The following is a 24,057-nucleotide window of genomic DNA, read 5'->3' as shown; positions in this document are numbered from 1 at the left end:
CCACAAGCACTTGCCCCAGCAACTGTTATGAAATATCCCTTCTTATGCCTGGCTCCATTCTTGTTCTTCCCACTGTGCCTGTTACAGTGAATTAATAGGCCTTGGGCCTTCCTGCCCCCCACCCCTACTTATTTCTTGCCACTCCCCCAGATGATCTCATACCCTGCAGTGGCTACTTATTGTCCCCTTTGCTAGGCCTTTGTCTCAAACCCCTACTCCTTCTCTGAGCCTAACTACTTGCTCCAGATATTCCACCTGGATGTCTCATGCAAGATGTCTGAATCTGAACACATACTCTTCTCCCCAAACCTGCTTGTCCTTGTATTGTCCAATTCAGTCAGTGATGCCCCTTCCCACTTCAGACCCTTGCACACCATACTCCTTGCCTGTCCATCCTCCATCAGTTCATTCCTCAGATGCTGCTTGACTTCTCTTCAGCTTCACTGCTGTTTCCTCCAGGAGGGAAGCATGCTCCTTCCTAGTAAGCCAGGCTCTCTTATTCTCAAAGTACACTGGACTACCTCAGAACTACACAAGCTTTTAGTAATTATATATCCTTTCTGCCTTCCTGAGCACTGCATTCCTGGCAGCCAACAAAATACATGGTCCAGGACTGAATGATGAGCCCACATTCTGGACTGGGTGACACTGCTAACGTTTCTGCATCCTTGTCTGCCCAAGCAGAAGCTGCATCCAAGCTGAAGAGTCCCCTGGACTGTGATAGGAAGTGGCCCCAGGTCTGTCTCAAAAGATTGGCAGCAGAACCAAGAGGGAGAGGTTAGACCCAAACCACACCTGAGAAACAGCAGCTGGCCCCCAAGATAAGCCCCTACCCTGAGCCTAATCGTCCAATTCCAACTGCTAAGTGCCATGCAGGGCATGTTCAGAAGGGCCAGTTGTATACCCTTCTCACTCTGAATACATGACAGGCAACAACCAGTATGGGCAGCACCAGAGCAGACTAAGTAAACCTGGGTAGCAACATGCAATGATCTAACAAGTAATGGAAAACAAACTGTAAAATTGCATGGACTTACAATTGTGTAAAACAGGTGGGCCTGGCACTTGGAGAAGCCATACTCTGAATGAGAACTCATGGTATTATTTTTTTGTGAATGTTGTTTCATGCCTAGCAAATATTTGGAAAGGAGGCCTACTGCTGTGATTAGATAGTTAGCCCTTGACTTGTCTTCCTCTTTTTGGAATCAGGACTTTCTTTTGTAAGAGGGCCTTGGGATGGCCCTACTGAATATCCTGGCAGAGGGAAAAACACTAGGACAGGAGTTAGGCTTTCCACACACCGAAAACAAAAGCACAGGAAGTTCAGGCTTGGCTAAAACAAAGGCCAAGGGGCGGGGACTTAAGCTCACAGCCCTGTGACAATGAGGTTACTAAGGAAGGTGTCCCCAACTGACCAAGACAAACACACAATTCTGCTGACGGCCAACACTTTATTAGTGAGGAGCCTAGTTAGGGAGGGGGTGCTGGGATGGACAAGAAGAGCCCAGCTCAGGGGACTTTCCTGGAATTCAGGCGTTCCTCCATGCAGATTTCAAGGAAACACCATCATGGATGAAATCCCCAGAGGGCAGCGCTGTGACTGCCAAGCAGCAGGGAAAGGAGGGTTGCCTAGGCACAGCTGGGCCCCTGGGACAGCAAGGCTTCGATGTCAGGCTCGATATCGATGGTTGGGAAGCGGCGGCTATACCTGCGCACAGGCACGCCGTCTGGGCCCACTAGGAACTTCTCAAAGTTCCAGGCAACGTCGTTGCGGCACACCGGGGACCAGGTGATGAACTTGGGGTCGGTCATTAGCGCAGTGGTGTCGTCACTGGGGGCAGGCAGAGACTCCCGCAGGAAGGCGAAGAGGGGGTGCGCCTGCGCGCCGTTCACCTCGCACTTCTCAAAAAGCGTGAAGTTGGGCTCGAACCCGCCGCCAGGTCGAACGTACTTGAGGGAATTCAGGATCTCTTCGTTCTTAGCGTTTTCCTGCGGGAAGGAAGAGAAACTGGAATCCGGGCCCGCAAGGGGAAGGGAAACGTTCGAAACGCAAACCGAGAGGTTCGAACCGAGGTTTCTCGATGAGTCATCACGCTCTTGCCTTTCCTGTACAACCCCTAGGCAGACCCGAGACGAGCTGGGACGAGCGCCAGCAGCCCGTCTCTCTGCAGCCAGGGTCTGCGGCTGTCCTGCCCGACGGCCGTCTCGCCGTCGCTCCCAACCCCAGGTGCAAGCCCACCCCACTCTGCCCCTCGCCGCGTACCTGATGCCCGAACTGGTTGCACGGGAAGCCGAGCACAACCAGGCCCCGGGGTCCGAGGCGCCGCTGCAGCTCGTTCATCTGGGTGTAGTCCCGGACCGTTGTGCCTCAGAGCGACGCCACATTCTCGATGAGCAGCACCTTGCCCCGCAGGGAACCCAGGCTCATAGGTTCCCCGCCGGCCAGCGGACGCGCTGAGAAGGCGTACACAGAGCGCGGGGCCGCCGCCGCCGCGGCTGCAGCAAGGGCAGCGGCGCACATGACTGGCTACCCAAAAGGAGTGCGGAGCTGCGGCTGGAGACCGCGAAGATTGTAGGATCACGTGGCGCAGGCACTTTTCCGGGCGCTCCGCCCCCTCACGGCCCCGCCTCATCCGGCCTCCGCCCTCCCTCCAGCCGGGTGGGAGGGTGCGCCCTGGCCGGATACGGGCACCGCCTAGGCGGTGTGGAGGCGCAGGCACAGCAGATTCAGTTTAGGCAGCGCAGCGGTGGCGGCGAAAATTACCTCGACCAGGGCACAGGCCCAAGAGGGCTCCGATTCCTTCTCAAAGGTTTTTAGTTAAGGGATGAAGCAGGACCCAAGGGAACTGGGCAGCAACAGCACGGGGAGCGGCTCCTGTTTACGAACCCTCCCAGGTCAAGCCATATTACTCCCCTTGCAGTCTGTGCCCTACTTGTCGCCAGGTGCACAGAGCGAGTTGTGACTTGTGGTGGTGCAGTTAGCAGTGGCTGCCAAGGCGAGTTCAGCGATGAGGCCCTGTAGCCCTAGGAAGGTTGTTGGAGGAAAGTGGGCAATGCCAGGGGCAGCCAGGGATCAAACTCCAAAATGCAGCTATAACTCATTTCCCTGCATTCTGAGGCTGCCTGGAGTGTGTTCTTATCTAGGCCTCTGGTCTCCTTTCTCCTGTATCTCCAATATGGCACTGTCCTTAACACTGGCTTTCGGAAGGAGCCACTGAGTCCCAGCCCCTCCCTGCCTTGTGGAGTGGATGGGCAGATTTGAGACCATCCTTCATACCTATCAACAACCTGAGGCTCAGACCTTTAAGTAAAAGACTAAAAATGGATAGAAAGCAAAAAATGTCACACTCCTGAGATTCCTCTAGAGGAATGACTGTTGGGAGTGCCCGACATGTCTCCCTGGTACACTGCATTCCCCGCACTAGGCCACTGTGAACTTGAACGTGACACAGAAAAAGCATTTCCACCTCCTTAGGAGCCGGGTTAGTGCCAAATTGAGGGGTCAGAGTGGGGGGCAAGCTGATATTTCACATTCAAATAGTCCAAACAGAGCTAGGCTAGACATATATATCCTCCCACTCCCAACCCTGGAGAGAGCAACACAAACACCAGGATACAGGAAGTTTAGAAAACTGCCTTTATTCTATTAGTAGTTGGAAAAATTAACTGGTACAGAAAAAAAGTTTAGTCAGCTGGAGAGAAGAAATTGAGTGCCACCCAAGAGAAATGGTGGCTCCTCTGGTAGGGAACCTGGATACAGTGAGGAAAAAGAGCACTGTGAACTAGAGCCAGACCCTGCAGTCCAGGTGAGAGGTTATGCCACCTTTTGAAGTGTCTGAGTGTCTCAGGCATGAAACCAAATTCTTATTTATTTAGCCCAGCTCTGGGGAAGGGTACTAGGATATGTGGGGCTGAAAACAGGTGAAACGGGCCATCTTTTATCAGAGAAACTGACAAAACGGGAATTTTAAAAATGAATTTTCCATCTGACTTTATTTTCAAATACACTTTCTTTTTTAAAAAAACCAATACACTTTCTGCAGGGATGACAAATATCAGTATTAGGAAATCCAATTATACAAAAAATACTACATCTAGTCTGGGGTAGATAGATTTATTTTTTGGTAACATACATTAAGTGGCACTAATTACACAGTAACTATAAGGTAACTAACATGAAACCACAGAACTGTAACTCTGCCACAGCTGCATGGACTTGAGCCTTTCTGGATAAGCACATTTTCAAAAAACTGGATGACCATCACAGAGCTATGCCAATAAAATCTGTTAAGGAGTAAAGCTCTGAAGTAGGGACTCACCAGAGTACCTTGCAGCTGACAGATGACAGGCAGGACATGTTAGTTATAAAGTAGTTACAGCCTAATTCACAAAAGTTACCAACTGTTTCTCTTTCTAGAAAGAAGCAAGAAGTTAAGAAATTCCTTGAATTAGCGCCTGGTGTGTCAGGTGGGAGTGCAGAGGAGGGCTGTTAGAGCGGTGTCAGGAGGACCTCGGTGGTCAGGTGGGTTGGACATCATTAATAATCATGGTTGGCTTCTAAATACTGGTAGCAAGATGACTTTTGATTTGTAATCTTAGGTAAATTATAGATAAATGAAAAAGGCCAGTAATCATACACTAAGATTAATAAACAGCACTTCAAAATTAACCGCATGAGGGCTGTGCTTGCAGCAGGGTTTCACAAGACAAGGCACCCAGATTTTTTCTTCCCACGTCTGGCTTGCAGAGCAGCTCTCGTGGCCATTTCAAAAACCTCCCTCACTCCATCTTTGGTCTTTGCTGAACACTCCATGTACCCAAAAGCACCAATCCTGTTTGCCATATCTCTGCCTTCTTCCGGTTTCACCGGCTCCTAGCAAAGAGAAAAGCACTTTCAGTTAAGTGTCACATATATGAAGTATAAAGTACTCAAAATTCAGCTTAAAAAACTTCTTTTAAAAGCTGCCAGACCTAGAGGAGTCTTATGAAACTCATATGCAGTGACCCTCCCTACCCCAATATAAAATCCCTATCAAACAGGCTCTTCCTGAGAAGTAGACAGAAGGGAGAGGCCAGAGAAGCCCTGCCGGGTTAAAGAGGAAATCAAGAGCAAATGATTCAAGCTGTCAATCCAGAGTAAGCACTTGGGTCTTCCAATTGTTGGCTTCAGAGAGGACTGAATGCCTATGAAAGGAAATAAATCCTGACCTTGACATTTAAACAGAGAAACTTCAGTGGAAGAACCTGGGCTGAATATCTTAATTAAGGCTCTTGTCCTGCACTGGGGAAGCCCTCATCATCACTTATAAAGGCACCAGGGCTCTCTAGACTCCTTGTCCTCAAGCTTTCCTGATCCTTTGGTTGCTACCAATTTAATCTTTGGCCTCACATTATAGCAGGGTAACAACTGGAGAGGGAAATCCAGAGCTTGATAAAGTTTGGGCATTTGGAGCACTGACTACTGCTGTCTCAGGCAGGCAATCCTTGGAGGCATAGTGCTATCTCACAGGAGAGGTTCCCATCTCAGATAAGTAGGGAGTCTTAAGGACCCTCTGAACAGGCATCAGGGAATGAGGGACGAATGGAGAAAGAGAGGCTTCTGGGACTCTTTAAATAACCTGGCTTGGGTAGCCCGGGTGGCTCAGCGGTTTAGTGCCGCCTTCAGCCCAGGGCATGATCCTGGAGACCCAGGATTGAGTCCCGCATCAGGCTCCCTGCATGGAGCCTGCTTCTCCCTCTGCCTTTGTCTCTACCTCTCTCGGTCTCTGTGTCTCTCATGAATAAATAAAATATTAAAAAAAAATAAATAACCTGGCTTGTGAGAGTTTCTGCTGGGCCCCCTCAACATCCAACTTTGGGCCCCGAGTTTAAGAATACTACAGGAAAACAGAACCCTGCCCCAGACCATGCCTGCTTCATCTTGGCTAGCTCCCGCCTTGTGTGCTCATCATTCCGAAGATCCTTCTTGTTCCCAACCAGGATGATGGGCACGTTGGGACAGAAGTGCTTGACTTCTGGGGTCCATTTTTCTGGGATGTTTTCTGAAAGAAGCAAAATTTGGTGTTACATACAATTCTGATCTTGATGAATGTCCAAGAGCCCTAGTTAAACTGCAAGGGAACTACTTTAAAGTATGCTGGACATTTAATAGAATCTCACTAGTTTCAAAACGACAGAAAAAAGGCAAAATCTAACCCCCTTCCATTAAGCACAAAATCACCAGCTTCTCCTCAGTCCCCACTAAGGAGCTCAGCTCCTGTGAAGTGGGGCCCAGTTAAAGCTGTGGAGGAACAAAGGATCCAGAATACAAGGTGGCTCCACATGATGCAACCTGACCCAAGGAGGGAAGCTATTCGTGGACCATTTCCATCACTGCTGGCTAGTAACTATGAGCATATCTTACAGAAAGGGTCTCCATTCTAGGGCTGCAGCTGGCCCAGGTTCCCCATGTTCTCTCTACACCTTGCTTATGGACCTTCAACATGACCTCCATCATGTAGGTTACTGGTATTTTCAAATAGCTCGACTGACTTCCAAAAATGAGTGATAACCACTTCTTGCCAATATGGTACTAATTTAGAAAGGTTGGATGTACATCAATCATGTTGTGTAAGTGGCCAGGTTCAACCTCCCACAACCATGGCTTGGGCATCTCAGGGTCAGGCATGATTTTACAAAATGAGGTTAACAGTATTACCTACCTTACACAGGGCTATTTTGAATCAATGCATACAAAGTACTTAATATGACAATCATTTAAATGGTCTTCTTGTTGGGACACCTGGGTGGCTCAGCGGTTGAGCGCCCACCTTCAGCCCAGGGTGTGATCCTGGAGTCCCGGGATCCAGTCCCACATTGGGCTCCCTGCAAGGAGCCTGCTTCTCTCTCTCTGCCTGTGTCTCTGCCTCTTTCTCTGTGTCTCTCATGAATGAATTAAAAAAAAAAAAAAAAAAAGTCTGCTTGTAATTTGAGGCTGTAGTTTAGAAGTAAACTGTTTATTCTCTGACTTCAAGACAAAAAAAACAAACGGCAAGAACTGCTTAGAATATGGAAAGATGCTCTGTCTTCTGGCTGAGGAACCACATCAGGTAAAGAAGCTAAATGCGTGAGGTCAGGAAACTCCTATAATTTAATGCTCCACTCTTTAGGACAGAAGATGGACACTTCTAAGGACCAAGCCAAACAGCCTGAGCTCTGAACCTTGCTCTCACCTCTGCACATGTTCTTACTTTTCACTGCAGCTGTGATCAGTGATCACTTTAAAAGGTAAATGAGACCTCATTCCCTTGTTCAAACCTTCCAAGAGCTCCAACCTCACTCGTGATGAGGAAAAGTCCACACCATTAACCACATGGCTCTGCAACCCTCACTCCCACACCCTCTGCTACAACACTGAGATTCCTTATTCTTCCTGTCTTGGTGGCTTTGCATCTGCTGTTCCCCCTACCTGGAAAGGTTTTTTTGTTGGGTATCTGTATTGGCCTCCCTCAGTTCCTTTAGGTCTCTCCCAAAAGTCACCTTTTCAGCAAGGTTGCTGACCATCCTCTATGGTCATCCTCTGAACTACCCATTCCATAACCACTTCTGAGAATGTTATCTGTAAAATTTCTTGCTATCAGATCTACTGTTATGTTTCTTGGATTTACTGTTGTATTTGCTCTTCTGTCTCAATCTAGAAGTTTCTTTCATAAATAGGCGCTCAATAATTATTCGCTGAATATATGAAATTATTACTCCCAATAGTCCCCCATCCCTTGGGAGTGTAGGACACAAAAATTAAAATGAATTGCCTGTGCTGCCTCCTCCTTTCGTGAATAATTTTTTTCCTTTTTTTTTTTTTAAAAGATTTTATTTATTTATGATAGACATAGAGAGAGAGAGGCAGAGGGAGAAGCAGGCTCCATGCTGGGAGCCCGAAGTGGGACTCGATCCCGGGACTCCAGGATTGTGCCTGGGCCAAAGGCAGGCGCTAAACCGCTGAGCCACCCAGGGATCCCCTCCATTTTTTTTTTTTTTTAAAGTAGGCTTCATGCCCAGTGTGAGCAAGAGTATCATGCTTTACTGACTGAGCCAGCCAGGTGCCCCAAAACTTTATTCTTAAATTCAGTGATGGCAATCACCTATAATCTCTCCTACCCCTAAAATAATCTGATCACATTGGGGCATAGCACCTTGCATGGATTTATTGTGGGGTTGTATGATGGCCTTTGGGAATTCCAGAAAACCAGGAGAAGGAATCCTTATCATCTAGATCAGGGGTCAACAAATACAATCTTGTCAGCACCTGGGTAGCTTGGTTGGTTAAGTGTCTGACTTCAGCTCAGATCATGATTTCAGGGCCCTGGGATAGAGCCTTGAGTCAGGCTCCCTGCTCAGTGAGAAGTCTGTTTGTCCCTCTCCCCCTCCTCCTCATCTTCTCTCTTGCATGTGCAAATAAACAAACAAACAAACAAACAAACAAATAAATAAAAAATACGTGGGGAGGCTGGGTGGCTCAGTTTGTTAAGAGTCCAACTCTTGGTTTTGGCTCAGGTCATGATCTCACAATCGTGAGACTGAGTCCCATGAGTCTCTGAGCATAGAGCTTCAGATTCTCATTCCTTCCCCCTCTGCTCTTTCCCTGACTCGCTCAAACTCTCTAAAATAAATAAAATCTTTAAAAAGGGGGGGGGGGTTTAACTAGAACATAGACAAACTCATTCATTATATATTTTCTGTGGCTGCTTTTGTGATACAACAGTGGAATTGAGTGTTGTGGCAAAGTTTACTAGAATATATGGCCAACAAAGCCTAAAACATTTGCTATTCGGTCTTTTGTAAGTTTGCTACCCCAGGTCTCAAACTAGTATTATAGACTCTAGACCAACTGCCAGTCCAGACAGCAGGGCTGAAACTTTCACAACATCCTGATTCCTTTTTTTTTTTGTTGTTGTTGTTTTTTTTTAACATCCTGATTCCTGATCAAACTTGTTATCCTATACCTAGAGGTAAGGCAATAGTCTAACATCCAAGCAAGTAAAACCAAAGTATAACATTAGATTGACAATAGCTTTTTATTTTCTTGATCCAGATTTTGAGTTCCCGTAACACATTTTATTTACTTCGGCCAACTACTGGTGGGATTCGCCCCACCCTATCCAAGCCAAGACAATAGAACTTTAAGATTTCATTTATTTGACAGAGAGCAAAAGCCAGAGAGCATACATAGGGGGAATGGCAGAGGGAGAGGGAGAAGCAGGCTTCCCGCTGAGCAGGGAGCCTGATGCAGGGCTCAATGCCAGGACTCTGGACCATAATCTGAGCTGAAGGTAGACACTTAAGCGACTGAGCCACTCAGGCACCTTCAACAATAGAACTTTTATTTTTTTATTTTTATTTATTTATTTATTTTTAATAATAGAACTTTTAAAAGTACTTTGGCAAAGCCAAGCTAGTTAGCTCAGCAAAGGAGCTCCACCTAACAATCACACTCTTGCAAGGACCTCCAAGGAAGGCAGAGCATCCTCCAACATCAGACCCTCTCCCTAGGTGTGTTTGTATTTCAGAGGAGATCAATCTCTCTTTGCCTCTTTACTTTCTACCTCTGCTCTCCTCCCCAGGGCCTGCCTTCTGGGAGAAGGGCCATCAAGAAACAAGTCATGGCTAGTAAAGAGAAATCAAAAGCTAAAGAAAGGAACCTGGGTGGCTCAGTCAGTTAAGCATCCAACTCTTGAAATCAGCTCAGGTCTTGATCTCAGGGCTTTGGGTTCAAGCCCTGTACTGGGCAACCTACTTTAAATAAAAGGGGGAGGGGGCGGCTAAAGACCTCCCTTGAGACCAGGAGACATGTAGACAAGTAACATTTTGCTCCGAAGATGTTTCTGTCCCTAGAGGATTATACCTTGGATGATGAGATAGAGGGCACACGTTTTTTCCTCATTCCTACAGGATTTAGACATAATCTATGTTGTGTGTGTAAAGGGAGGGTATCACATGTCTGTTTTCTGTGACCTGAAGCTCTGCCCTACCCTCTAGGGCCTTCCAACAGTCCCCCAAAGCAAGCCAGATTTGTTTGAAAACCCAGAACTAAAACAACTGTTGAAAATGACCAAAGTTAACCAATGGCAGAGAGGACTTGCTCTGTTTCAGTCCTGGGAGACACTGCACAGAGAGCTCAGTCTCAGCTTGACTCCTTGGGTTGCATAACCTTGATAAAGTGGTTCAAACTCTTGGGAGTGCCCAAGTATTTTCATTAAAATGAGTATAACTATGGAAAAAAAAAAAAAAAAGGTCACACAACCCTAACTGGCCAGCACAAGCCCAAATCACCAGCAGGCCCTCCAAGATGGTTTGTGTTAATGATAACAATATTCTTGGCCTTACTGCTACCTTGTAAAGACAGCACTACATCACCATGAGACATTTTTTTTTTTTTTAAGATTTATTTATTTATTTATTCAGAGAGAGGGAAAGAAAGGCAGAGACACAGGCAGAGAGAGAAGCAGGCTCCATGCAGGGAGCCCAACGCGGGACTCGATCCCGGGTCTCCAGGATCACACCCCGGGCTGCAGGCGGCACTAAACCGCTGCGCCACCGGGGCTGCCCACCATGAGACATTTCAAACTTATCAGCACAAACTGAAAGTAAGTTCTGTTTCAGGCCCTGGTGCCTTGTTCTGCAGAGTGTGAGGTCAGTGTTATTCAGTCTCTTTCTGAAGGACAGTGGCTTCTGAGATGTGTGACCAACTGAGCTAGTGCAATGGTCAAGTTCAAGTCTCTCCTTATTAGCCTAGATACTTTAGAAAAGGGCTAAAATGTGGCTTTAAAAACATTACCAGGGGATCCCTGGGTGGCTCAGCGGTTTAGCGCCTGCCTTTGGCCCAAGGCGCGATCCTGAAGTCCCGGGATCGAGTTCCGTGTCAGGCTCCCTGCATGGAGCCTGCTTCTCCCTCTGCCTGTGTCTCTGCCTCTCCCTCTCTATGTCTATCGTAAATGAGTATAAAAAAAAAAATAAATAAATAAAAACATTACCAGGAGGGGCCCGGGGTGGCTCAGCTAGCTAAGCATCCAACTCTTTGATTTAGCTCAGGTATAATCTCAGGGTCGTGAAATCAAGCCCTGTATCCACCTCCACACTCAGTGGAGTCTCCTTCTCTCTCTCTCTCCCTCTGCCCTCCCTGAGTGGTCTCTGTGTCTCAAAAAAATAAACCTTTAAACAAACAAACAAAAACAATACCAGGAAACAGCAAATCACCAGTCTAGATATCAGGAAGCAACAGGCAATATGAAGTACTGAAAAAAAAGGTGAGCACCCAAAAAAGCCTTTCCAATATCTTAGTCCAAAAGATGGCTTTGTATTTGATAACCCACCTACTTTACAAGGTAGAGACACATGGCAGCCATAGGAGACCTAGGCTGAAAAGTGACCCAAGGCTTAGGCTCTATAGTCCGAAGCCTCTACTCCAGCCACTGATGACTCCTTCTTTGAAGTTCATGTTTGCTTTTTACCAGTTGATGCATGAAAAAGAACCTGAGAAACCAGTGTCAGCCAGGCAGGCACACAGTGACAAACAACAGACCGCAGGGCTACTCACCTAAGCTATCAGGGCTGTCAATAGAGAAACACATCAGTATAACATCAGTGTCTGGATAGGAGAGAGGCCTCAAACGATCATAATCTTCCTGCCCAGCTGTATCCCACAAAGCCAACTCTACCTGTGATAGGAAAAATAAACGTAAGAATGCAAGGTTAATCCTACCCTCTTTCAGAATATGGCAAATAGTCCAAAATAGTAAAACAAACCTGAGGCAGAGGGTGTGTTTAAATTGTTTTAGGTTGAAATTTCTCAAAATACTAGCAGTATATAAAGTACATAATTCAAAATAGAGTCAAAAATTACTTATCTTGTAAAAAGCACAGTATTTAAAAAAGCACAGTATTTAATTATAAACATTATACACAGAAAAGCAGTTGAACAAGGAAAATCAACTATAAACAACATTCTACCAAGTGTACAAAACATGACAGAGAAACACTAGACCTGAGTAACTTTCCCCTATATATTCTAATATAACCCTTTCCTTATGTTTTTCTCATCATTTTGCCCCAATGTGCAAACATGGATACAAGATTATTTGAGGGGAACCTGGGTAACTCAGTCAGCTAAGCATCTGCCTTTGGCTCAGATCATGGTCCCAGGTCCTGGGATAGAGCACCACATTGGGCTCCCTGCTCAATGGGGAGTCTGCTTCTCCTTCTCTGTTTCCCTCTGTTCTTCTGCTAATAAATAAAAAAAATCTTAAAAAAAAAAAAAAAGGTATTTGAATTGGTGGGTAAGAAAAGACACCAGGCTAGGTGTTAGGCAAGGTCTGAGTGGACAAGAAAGGTCTCTGGACCTGCCTTTTCTGCTCAAAAAATGTGAATGAAAGCATCACTAAGAAAGTAAAGTATTCCCTTCACACCTGGAAACCTGCTCACCTTCCTGTGATAGGAGGGCAAGCTAATGCCTGGGCTCTGGACAGAGGTCCCCCTCCATGTTCTCCAGCACTGCAGCCAGCCCTGTGATTTCTCACATCCAGAATGGGATTTTAACATCTTCTGCTTAGCGACCCCATGGTGCTCAAAGCTCTCCTAGTATTTGGAATACCTTTTTTTTTTCTCCTAGAACTTTCACAGCCCATATTTCAAAGTTTCTAAGTATCATCATTTCCTTAAAGTTGATGGCTAATTATCTCTTCCACCCTCAAACTCTGCCCTAGGATGCATCACTCACAACCTCCACGAGGCCCACTGCACTTCTATCATACACACACACACACACACACACACAACATCAGTTTGATATGTGTATTTCTAATACTTTGATACCCAATCCTCACAACAAACTGGAACATTTACTCTCTGCCAAATCACGCCGCCCTGGCCCCTTCATGCCTCATGTGTATTCAGTGAGACACATCCAACCCTATATGCTGATAAATGAATGGTTCAGGGTATTGGGCCTATCTCTTGTTAGAATGGGCTTTTCCATTTTTGGCAGGTCTGTTCCTGGGACACAATTACCTAGAATCTTTGATGGTTTCCTAGGCTCTGTTACTGTATACTCTTAGATGAACATTCTAAGGCAGTACCCTTTCTCAAGTTGGAGGTTACTTAGTTACTACCAAGCATTTTTATTTCAGGGACCCTAGAATTCTGAATAGCTGGCTTAATGTGCTTTCCAAACACAGTGCCACAAACTGAGGCACTAGAACAGAAAGGGATAGTAAGGTAAAGCAGAAAAATGAGAAGGATGAAAGGGCATGGAATTATGGGGGCCAGGGCAGCCCGGGTGGCTCAGCGGTTTAGTGCCGCCTTCGGCCCAGGGTGTGATCCTGGAGACCCGGGATCGAGTCCCACATTGGGCTCCCTGCATGGAGCCTGCTTCTCCCTCTGCCTGTGTTTCTGCCTCTCTCTCTCTCTCTGTCTCTCATGAATAAATAAATATCTTAAAAAAAAAAAAAAAGAATTATGGGGGCCAATATATTAGGTGCTAGCAGCATGAGACACGTGAACAAATGCCCGAGAGGACTGAGTTATTGGAGAAGAGCCCATTGTTCTAGTTTTCTTTTTCAGCTGACCCACCTGCAGTGGGAATTTCATGCATCTTCAAAATATGTACAGGAAGCTGGATAAGACATATTCACAACAAAAAGCAGAAAATAAAAAATCTATAAACTCTAATTCCAGAAGAGTTTTCCTCTAGTCTTGCCAGTGGATTTTCAGGACAGACATGAAGAAACACCATTCTCATTGCCAGTGACAGGTAATTGAAGCAAAGGTGGCAGCCTATTTATGTTAAAGTCAAAAACCATTTACACAAATTAAATATGAGGATGTTATTTAACTGTCACATTGCTGGTGGAGTAGATCAGTATAGCCCTTTGAGACCCATAAAATGACCTGTTGACCTAGTAATCCCGTATTTTAGTGCTGAATGAAGTATTAGGAATAAAACTGTTAAGAGGGATCCCTGGGTGGCGCAGCGGTTTGGCGCCTGCCTTTGGCCCAGGGCGCGATCCTGGAGACCCGGGATCGAATCCCACATCGGGCTCCCGGTGCATGGAGCCTGCTTCTCCCTCCGCCTGTGTCTCTGCCTCTCTCTCTCTCTCTCTGTGACTATCAGAAATAAATAAAAAAAAAATTAAAAAAAAATAAAATAAAATAAAACTGTTAAGAGCACATATACTAGGGCTTCCCTATATAAATAGGTAGGAATGTTAGCAAAGTCTAGATGATAGCAGTTAAAAATTAATAAAGTTAAGATGGCAAGAACAGAATGGATTTCTCATTCAAACACGTTTGTTATCATTAAACTGTATACTGAAGAAACAAAAAGACCTAATTCTCTACAGGCTCTATGAACAGCCTAAGATACAAAATGAAACCAGTTGTTATGAAAAGTGTACTCACCTGCTTTCCATCAACTTCAATATCTGCCACATAGTTCTCAAACACTGTGGGTACATACACCTCTGGGAACTGGTCCTTGCTAAAGACGATGAGCAAACAAGTCTTACCACAGGCTCCATCACCAACAATCACCAGTTTCTTCCGGATGGCAGCCATGCTGAAACATGAGACAAAGGTGTTATCTAGAATGCATAAGCTATTAATAGCTTCAAGCTATGACACACACTTTTCTAACCATGGGGCACAAGTCTGTATAGCACACCCAAATACAAAATGCTAGTACGGCTTTCCACTTGACATCAAAAGGTCATAACTCCACAACTAACGGTTACACTATTTAAACTTGATTTCTTTTTAAGATTTATTTGAGAGATGATGGAAAGGATAATATAGGATAGAATAGGATAGGACAGGATAGGAGTGAGGGGCAGATGGCGATACCATATGTAAGCACTCCATGCTGAGTGTGGAGCCTGACGTGGGGCTTGATCCCAGGATCCTGAGATCATCACCTGAGCTCAACCCTATAGTAGAATGCTTAACTGACTGTGCCATCCAAGCACCCCAAACAGATGTTTATACTTAATGGTAAAAAGACTGAAAGCTTTTCCTCAAGATCAGGAACAAGACAAGAGTGGCCACTCTTGCCACTTCTAACTAACATGATACTGGAGACTCTAGCCAGAGTAATTAAACAAGGTGATGAAACAAGACATCCAGATTGGAAAGGAAGAAATAAAACTATCTTAACTTGAAGATGACATGACCTTATATATGGAAAATCCTAAGGAACCCACTAAACATTATTAAAACAAATTCAGGGGATCCCTGGGTGGCTCAGCGGTTTGGTGCCTGCCTTTAGCCCAGGGCATGATCCTGGAGTCCCGGGATCAAGTCCCACATCGGGCTCTCTGCATGGAGCCTGCTTCTCTCTCTGCCTGTGTCTCTGACTCACTCTCTCTCTTTCTGTGTCTCTTATGAATAAATAAATAAAATATTTAAAAAAAAGGAGGGATCTATTAAAAAAAAAACAAACACAAATTCAGTAAGGCCGTAGGATACAAGACGAACATACTAAAAACAACTGTATTTCTATAACCTAGTAATGAACAAAGAGAAAATGAAATTAAGAAGATAAAATTTCAGGGGTTCCTGGGTGGCTCAGTGGTTGAGCATCTGCCTTTGGCTCAGGTTGTGATCTGGGGTGGGGATCGAGTCATGTGTCAGGCCTGCTTATCCCTCTGTCTCTGCAAGTCTCTCATGAATAAATAAAATCTTAAAAGACAATTTCATTTTCAATGGCTTCACAAAGAATAAGGATAAATTTAACAAAAGTATAAAATATACCCTGAAAACTCCAAAACACTGTTGAGAAAGAACTATGAAGATAATAGATCTATGAAAGATCTATGAAGATAATGAATGAAGACATTTCAAGTTTCTGGACTGGAAGACAATATTGTTAAATGGCAACATCTTCCAAATTATTCTAGAGATTCAAGACAATCCCTATCAAAATACCAGAGGGCTTCTTCACAGAAATTGACAAACTGATTAGAAAATTCACAAAGATATTCAATGGACTCAGAATGTAAAAACAATAGTGAAAAAGAACAAAGTTGCAGGACTCAAGCTTCCTGATTTTAAAACTTACTGTAGGAGTGCCTGGTGGTTCAGTTGGTTAGGCATCTGCCTTCAACTCAAGTCATGATCTCAGGGTCCTGGGATGGAGCCCCACATTGGGCACCCTGCTCTGTGAGGAGTCTGCTCCCTCACCATTTACCCTTCCTTGCCCTACTTGTGCTCTCAAAGAAAGAAAGATTAAAAAAAAAAAAAAGGCTGTTTTAAAGCTATAGTAATCAAGATACTATTGCACTGTTATAAAGACAGACATAGAGATCAGTGGAATAGAACTGAGAGTCTAGAAATATGCTCCCACATTAAGGGTCAAGTGGTTTTGTTTTCTTTTGTTTTCTTTTGTTTTGTTTTGTTTTCTTTTCTTTTCTTTTCTTTCTTTCTTTCTCTTTCCTTTCTCCTCCCTCCCCCTCCCTCCCTCCCTCCCTCCCTCTCTCTCTCTCTCTCTTTCTTTTCTTTCTTTCTTTCTTTCTTTCTTTCTTTCTTTCTTTCTTTCTTTCTTTCTTTCTTTCTTTCTTTCTTTCTTTCTTTCTTTCTTTCTTTCTTTCTTTCTTTCTTTCTTTCAAGATTTTATTTATTTATTCATGAGAGACAGAGACACAGGGCAGAGGAAGAAGCAGGAACCCTGCAGGAAGCCTGATGTGGGACTCAATCCCCGGGACTCCAGGATCACGCCCTGGGCCAAAGCAGGGGCTCAACCGCTGAGCCACCCAGGCGTCCCGGGTCAAGTGATTTTCAACAAGGATGCCAAGACAATCTGATGGAGGAAAGGCATTCTATTCAACAAATGGTGCTGAGGAGATCCACACAAAGAATCAAGTTAGAAAGCCACACCTCATATTGTATTTAAAAAAAAAATTTTTTTTTTTAGATTTAATATATTCATTCATGAGACACACACAAGAGAAAGGCAGAGACATACATAGGCAGAGGGAAAAGCAGGGCTCCCTGCAGGGAGCCTGATGCAGAACTCGATCCCAGTACCCTGGGATCATGACCTGAGCCAAAGGCAGACACTCAACCACTGGAGCCACCCAGGTGCCCCTATCATATACAAAAGTTAAATCAAGATGAACTATAAGCCCAAATATAAGATCTAAAATCATAAAATATTTAACTCCCTATCCCCCCTTTCTACCCACTCACCCCTGATAACCACCATTCTACTTTCTATCTCTGAGTTTTACCACTACCTACTTCATTTGGAAGGAAGTAGAACCAAGCAGCATTTGTCCTTTTGGGATTGGCTTATTTTACTCAGCATGTCTTCAAGTTTGATAGGTGTTATAGCGTGCATCAGAATTTCCTTCCTTCTTTAAAGTTGAGTAATATTCCATTGTATATGTATATACTGCATTGTTTACTCACTGATCCACTGATAGACACTGGGTAGCTTCCACCTCTTGGTCACTGTGAGTAATATATTTAAGAATATATTTGGGGCGGGGCACCTAGGTAGCTCAGTGGTTGACTGTCTGCCTTTGGCTCAGATCTGATCCTGGAGTCCTGGGATCGAGTCCCACATGAGACTCCCCATAGGGAGCCTGCTGCTCCCTCTGCCTATGTGTCTGCCTCTCTCTGTGTCTCTCATGAGTGAATACAATCTTTAAAAATACATATATATACATTTGGGGCAAGGTGCCTGGGTGGTTCAGTTGGTTGGCTGTCTGCCTTAGCCTTGGGCTCCCTGCTCAGTGGAGAGCCTGTTTCTCACTCTCTGCTGCTCCCTGTGCTTGCGCTCACCCTCTTGCTCTGTGTCAAATAAATAAATACCAAATAAAACCTAACGGAAAATATTGGAGGAATATATTGGAGGCGCCTGGGTGGCACAGTTGGTTGGGTTCCTAACTCTTGATTTTGGCTTGCATTGTGGTCTCAGGGTCCAGGAGTCCTAAGATCAAGCCCTACATCAGGCTCCATGCTTAGCAGAGTCTGCTTGAGAATTTCTCTCCCTCTGGCCATCCCCTTTGTGTGCATGTGCAAGAGTATATTCATCACTAGCAACTGAGGAAAAAACAGATAATTGGACTTTCATAAAAACTTAAAACTTCTGTACTTCCAGAGATACCATCAAGAAAATGAGAAGACATGGGGCATGTGGCTGGCTCAGCACGTAAGGTTTGATCTAAGAGTCCTGAGTTCAAGCCCCTTGTTGGGTACAGAGACCACTTAAAACAAAAAAAGAAAATAAGAAAACAACCAAACAGGAGTAAATGTTTACAAATAACATACTATCTAGAATACATGAAGAACCCTTACTCAGGGTAACTCAACAACAAAAAAACTCAGCTTAGATGGATGGTCTGGCTCAGGGTCTCTTATGAGACTGCAATAAAGATGCTGATTTGGGGGTGGTGCCTGGGTGACTCTGTTGATTAAACATCTGATTCTTGGTTTCAGCTCAGGTCCTGATCTCAGGGTGGTGAGATCAAGCCCCATGTCAGGCTCCACACTCAGCATGGAATATGCTTGAGATTCTTTCCCCCTGCCTCCCCTTCCACTCCTTCTCCCATGTTCATGCATTCCCTAAAATAAAATCATTATTTTTTAAAGATTATTTATTCATGAGAGAAACACAGAGAGAGGCAGAGACATAGGCAGAGGGAGAAGCAGGCTCCCTGAGAGGAACCTGATGTGGGACTTGATCCCAGGACCTGGGGACCATGCCCTGAGCCAAAGGCAGACCCTCAACCACTGAGCCGCCCAGGCGTTCCAGTAAAATCTTAAAAAAAAAAAAAAAAAAAAGAAAAGAGAAGAAAAAAAGGGGGGGGGGGGTCTGGATATGACCTAGCAATTCCATTCCTAGACATACATCCGAGAAAGATGAAAACCTATGTCCACACAAACACTTATACACAAATGTTCACAGCAACACTGAAATATTCACAGCCAGGGCACCTTGGTGACTCAGGTAAGAGTCCGACTCTTGGTTTCAGCTCAGGTCAAGAGATCAAGCCCCATGCTGGGTTTAGCACTCAGCAGGGAGCCTACTTGAAGATTCTCTCCCTCTGCCCCTCCCCCTGCTTGCATACTCTCTAAATAAATAAAATCTTTTTTTTTTTTTTAAATTTATGATAGTCACACAGAGAGAGAGAGAGAGAGAGAGAGAGAGAGAGAGGCAGAGACACAGGCAGAGGGAGAAGCAGGCTCCACGCACCGGGAGCCCAACGTGGGATTCGATCCCGGGTCTCCAGGATTGCGCCCGAGGCCAAAGGCAGGTGCCAAACCGCTGCGCCACCCAGGGATCCCTAAATAAATAACATCTTAATAAAAAATATTCATCATAGTCAAAAAGTGGAAATAAACCAAACATCCAAAAATAATAAATGCAGGGATCCCTGGGTGGCGCAGCGGTTTGGCGCCTGCCTTTGGCCCGGGGCGCGATCCTGGAGACCGGGGATCGGGTCCCACGTCGGGCTCCCGGTGCATGGAGCCTGCTTCTCCCTCTGCCTGTGTCTCTGCTTCTCTCTCTCTCACTGTGTGCCTATCATAAATAAATTTAAAAAATTAAAAAAAAAAATAATAAATGCATAAAATGTGGCATATATATCCATGCAATGGAATAATATTCAGGACAGAGAAAAGTGTTGATACATACTACAGTTGAATGAAACTTGAAACATTACATATATAAAGAAGCTAACCATAAAGAACCACATATTGAGTGACTCCATTTGTATAGAATGTCCAGAGACATCTGGCTGGCTCAGTCAGATGAGCATGAGGACTCTTAATCTCAGGGTCATGAGTTCAGCCTCACATTAAAAAAAAACAAAATAATACAGTGTGTGTGTGTGTGTGTGTGTGTGTGTAAAATGTCCAGAATAGGAAAATACAGACACAGAAAGTAGGTTGGTGATTGCCTAAAGAAGGGAGTTGGAAGAGGGAAGAAAGGAAATGATCACTAAGGGAACAGTTGAGCCTCTTTTTGGGATGATGAAATTGTCATGAGATGCTCTCATGAATGAATCAATGAATAAATAAATAAAATCTTCAAAAACAAAAAAAAAAGACCGGTAGTGAAATTGTCATAAGACGGATACACAGCCAAAGCTCTATGAACATACTATATAGTATAAATACATGACATTGAATAGTACACTCTAAATGAGTAGATTGTAAGGTATGTGAAGTGTATTTCAATAAAGCTGTTACCAAAAAAGAATTCTAGCATCCTATTTGCCAGAGACTAATTAATGGTCAACCACTCCAATTCCTACAATCCCTTTTAGAACAGCACTTCAATTTTTAGCTGTGTACTTTGCTGCCTAGTTAAAAGACTACATTTCTCAGCTTCCCTTACATTAGGTATGTATGTACCTAATATATAAATATACACATACATATACATATATAGGTATATATATATATATACACATATACATATTCACACACAAAGTTCAAGCCTATGAGATGTAATCAGCAATGCCTGTGAGACTTCCAAGAAGTCTTCCTTAAAGTGAAGTCACATGCCCTTCTTTGTCCCTTTCCTCCTTCATGGTGCTTAAACCTGGAGCCAAGGCTACTTTCTGAAGAGCCATCCTGGAACGTGAGGACGTGGATGTGTGGATGAAAAACATAAATGCCATTCTGGAATTGGAAAAATAAAAGGTAGAGTCTGAATCCTAATTGTTCTTGGGAGACACCACCTCAGTCACAGACTGCCTACACTTCTACCCTCCTTTATGTGAAAAATAAATGACTGTCTTCTTTAATATGGTAATTTCCAGGTCTTTATTATATGTAGTCAAATGAATCCTCAACAATACATATCACAATGGGCAGCCCTGGTGGCCGCCTTCGGCCTGGGGTGTGATCCTGGAGACCCGAGATCGAGTCCCACATCCGGCTCCCTGCATGGAGCCTGCTTCTCCCTCTGCCTGTGTCTCAGCCTCTGTGTGTCTCTCATGAATAAATAAATAAAATCTTAAACAAACAAACAAAAAACAAATACATATCACAAAACCAGACTATCTAAATGGAATGTTTCCCAAACTGGAGTAGCCACGATAATCCACTGGAGGTACATGAAGCAAACATGAGAAACACATTTTTTTAAGTCTAGAATACCTAAGGAATTTAGCTTAAAAAAATTTTTTTTAAAGATTTTATTTATTCATGAAAGACACGTAGAGAGAGAGGCAGAGACATCGGCAGAGGGAGAACTAGGCTCCATGCGGGAAGCCTGATGTGGGACTCAATCCTGGGATTCCGGGATTCCGCCCTGAGCCAAAGGCAGACACTCAACCACTGAGCCACCTAGGCATCCGCCCCCCCAATTTTTTTTTGAAGATGTTATTTATTCATGAGAGACTCAGAGAGGAGGGAGACATAGGCAGGCAGAGGAAAAAGCAGGCTCCTTGCAAGGGAGCCCGATGTGGGATTTGATCCCCGATTTCGGGATCACACCCTGACCGACCCAAAGGCAGATGCTCAGCTGAGCCACCCACCTGTACCTAGCTTTAAAATTTTAATTGCAGGGCAGCCCCGGTGGCGCAGCGGTTTAGCGCCGCCTGAAGCCCAGGGTGTGATCCTGGAGACACGGGATGGAGTCCCACATCAGGCTCCCTGCATGGAGCCTGCTTCTCCCTCTGCCTGTGTCTCTGCCTCTCTCTCTCTCTCTCTCTCTCTCTCTCTCTCTCTGTCTCTCATGAATAAACAAATAAAATTCTTAAAATAAAATTTTAATTGCATAAACTCCTAAGCAGAAGATTCCATAATGGAAGGGTTCACAGTGCTGCCATCAGCATTTTTAAGATCTCAGTATGCTTGACATACTGCAGTATGTACCTGGCTAAGTATATACACATAGACATTATAAAGTTTTACCAAACCCAAAAGTAATCTAGTGATTTTTAAAAAATCTTTTCTTTTTGCACAAAAGCATTAGATCTAGAATAATACAAAAATTAAAGCACAGGGATAGCTGAATGGCTCAGAAGTTGAACGTCTGCCTTTGGCTCAGGATGTGATCCTGGTCTAGGGATAGAGTCCCACATCAGGCACCCTGTGAGGAGCCTGCTTCTCCTTCTATGTCTCTCATGAATAAATAAAATAAAAATCTTTTTTTTTTTAAATGAAAGCACAATAATAAGCATAAACAGGAAATGTGCTCAATATCATTCTTTAAACAGGAGCATGCAGGGGTGCCTAGCTGGCTCAGTCAGTAGATCATGTGACTTTTTTTTCCTTTCCTTTTTCTTTTATGAGAGAGAGAGAGAGAGAGAGAACACAAGCAGGGGGTGGGGCAGAGGGAGAAGCAGACTCCCTGCTGAGCAGGGAGTCAGATGCGGGTTCAATTCCAGGACCCCAGGATCATGACCTGAACTGAAGGCAGATGCTTAACTTACTGAGCCACCCAGGTGCCTTGAGCATGTGACTACTGATCTCAGGGTTGTGAGTTCAAGCCCCACACTGGGCTCAGAGCCTACTTTAAAAAAACAAGCAACAGGAGCATGCAATCAAAACAGTATTATATTGAGACCCTTTAACTATATAGCTCAGTACTCTGGCAACCCCTTCAGCTCCCTCTTCCCTTTTTTGTTCAGGATTTCTAATGGATATGGAACCTGCCTCAAGTTCCTGCAGTTGTTTCACTTGTGTTTTGTCTTCCAACTGGACTGCAAATCACCTAAGAGCAAAGAATGTACTTAAATTTCTTTGCAACCTTATGTGGTTTGGTATTTAGTGAGCATACAATAGGCATTAAATACAAGAAAACAAAAAAAAATTAAAAAAAAATTATTAAATGAGAAAGGAGACAGATTACCTCATTTTCAGAATCCAGGGCACAGACACTAATCAATTTACCTCTTAAAAATCATTCTTCTAGTCAGTCTGACTGCTAACAACTTGATAGGATTTATAAATCATTTTGTTTTTCCCATCCTCTCAAAATCACTTCAAGATTTTATACACTTTACACATCTCTTCAGGCCTAACTTGTATTGGTTTGTGCCCAAAGGCAAACAACCAGGGCCTCAAGGGATGCAAACAAAATTTATCAGGAAATTCCTGTTTCAAAAAAAGGCTGCCAGCTTTGAATACCTCCCTCCTAGAAAGCACTCAATTCTCAAGAAATAATTTCTTTAAAAAAAAAAAAAAAAAAAAAAAAAAAGAAATAATTTCTTTCAATCTAATGTGGTTAAGGACACCCAAAATGAAAATGCTAAGGAGCACCAAAAAGGCTTTGGAAATTTTTCCTTGGGGAACATTTGGCCCAGGAAAAGTGTAAAACCCATCAGCCTTTACTGGTGAAAAAGACAGAAATTACAAGTGACTATGGGACAAAATGAAAATAAAGCCTAGAATCAGAAGTTGATTTCTGGGAGTCTGGCCACACAACCAGAGATGTTGACAAGAAGTGAAAAGTACAAACATCGAGTTATTTCCTGAAATGACCCAGGAAAATGTTACTCTAGTCTTTTCCTTTCACTTTGCTATAAATCCAGTATGTTTTTCAAGTACATGGCTTGCCAGCTTGAGAAAGAAAATCACCCTGAACTCTATCCGCAGTCTTTCAGCTAGATTTGTCATTTTCTAGGCTGAATGCAGTCTCAGAAATAAATCTTAAAGGATTTTGAGGAGAGGTTTATTTGTCCACTAACAGTTATGACATATCTATTTAAGTTACCTGTAACACTATGTAAGTGATTTCTTTCCTCAGTTCAAAACCTTTATATGAGTTACTCTGCCATCCTCACAAAAATTTAAAGGAAAAAGAAAGGTCGAAAGGAGACCTCCCATGGTGCTGAAAATACCTACTCCAAATAAGGTTACCTGTCTACCATGTGGGATGGTTTATTATTTTAAAGTAGGAACACTGTGCACTTTATTGCACCATGTCATCACAAGATCATCACAAGATCAGTCTTTCCCCACAATCTCAAAAAACAGTGTGCTCTGGCTGTGGACCATACTTTGGCAAATTACATTAAGCAGTTATTAACAAAGATAAACAGTATTGTAATACATTTCCCACAAACAACAGAG

The 24,057-nt window shown here is 44.0% G+C and overlaps 2 protein-coding genes across 3 annotated transcripts in view; both read right to left on the bottom strand.

Annotated features, from left to right (window-relative positions):
* Positions 1-1,434: 1,434 nt before the first annotated feature.
* Positions 1,435-2,650, bottom strand: GPX1 (glutathione peroxidase 1). Its single transcript, XM_025988104.2, has 2 exons — positions 2,264-2,650; positions 1,435-1,989 (listed from the first exon to the last, which is right to left on the bottom strand). Exons 1-2 carry the CDS (start codon positions 2,519-2,521, stop codon positions 1,630-1,632), a joined length of 618 nt encoding a protein of 205 aa, XP_025843889.1. The 5' UTR covers positions 2,522-2,650; the 3' UTR covers positions 1,435-1,629.
* A 973-nt stretch (positions 2,651-3,623) lies between these two features.
* The window catches only part of RHOA (ras homolog family member A), a 62,814-nt gene continuing 42,380 nt past the window's right edge, over positions 3,624-24,057 (bottom strand). For both annotated transcript variants that reach the window (XM_025988113.2, XM_072722293.1), the window contains 4 exons: positions 14,431-14,587; positions 11,573-11,693; positions 5,911-6,041; positions 3,624-4,873 (listed from right to left, as the gene is read on the bottom strand). In XM_025988113.2, coding sequence (XP_025843898.1) covers positions 4,700-4,873; positions 5,911-6,041; positions 11,573-11,693; positions 14,431-14,586 — 582 coding nt within the window. In that variant the 5' untranslated portion in view covers position 14,587 and the 3' untranslated portion in view covers positions 3,624-4,699. The remainder of the gene's footprint in view (positions 4,874-5,910; positions 6,042-11,572; positions 11,694-14,430; positions 14,588-24,057) is intronic.

The sequence above is a fragment of the Vulpes vulpes genome, chromosome 9 (assembly GCF_048418805.1).
Source record: "Vulpes vulpes isolate BD-2025 chromosome 9, VulVul3, whole genome shotgun sequence".
Classification (NCBI taxonomy): Eukaryota; Metazoa; Chordata; class Mammalia; order Carnivora; family Canidae; genus Vulpes; species Vulpes vulpes.
This window is presented reverse-complemented; position numbering and strand designations above follow the sequence as displayed.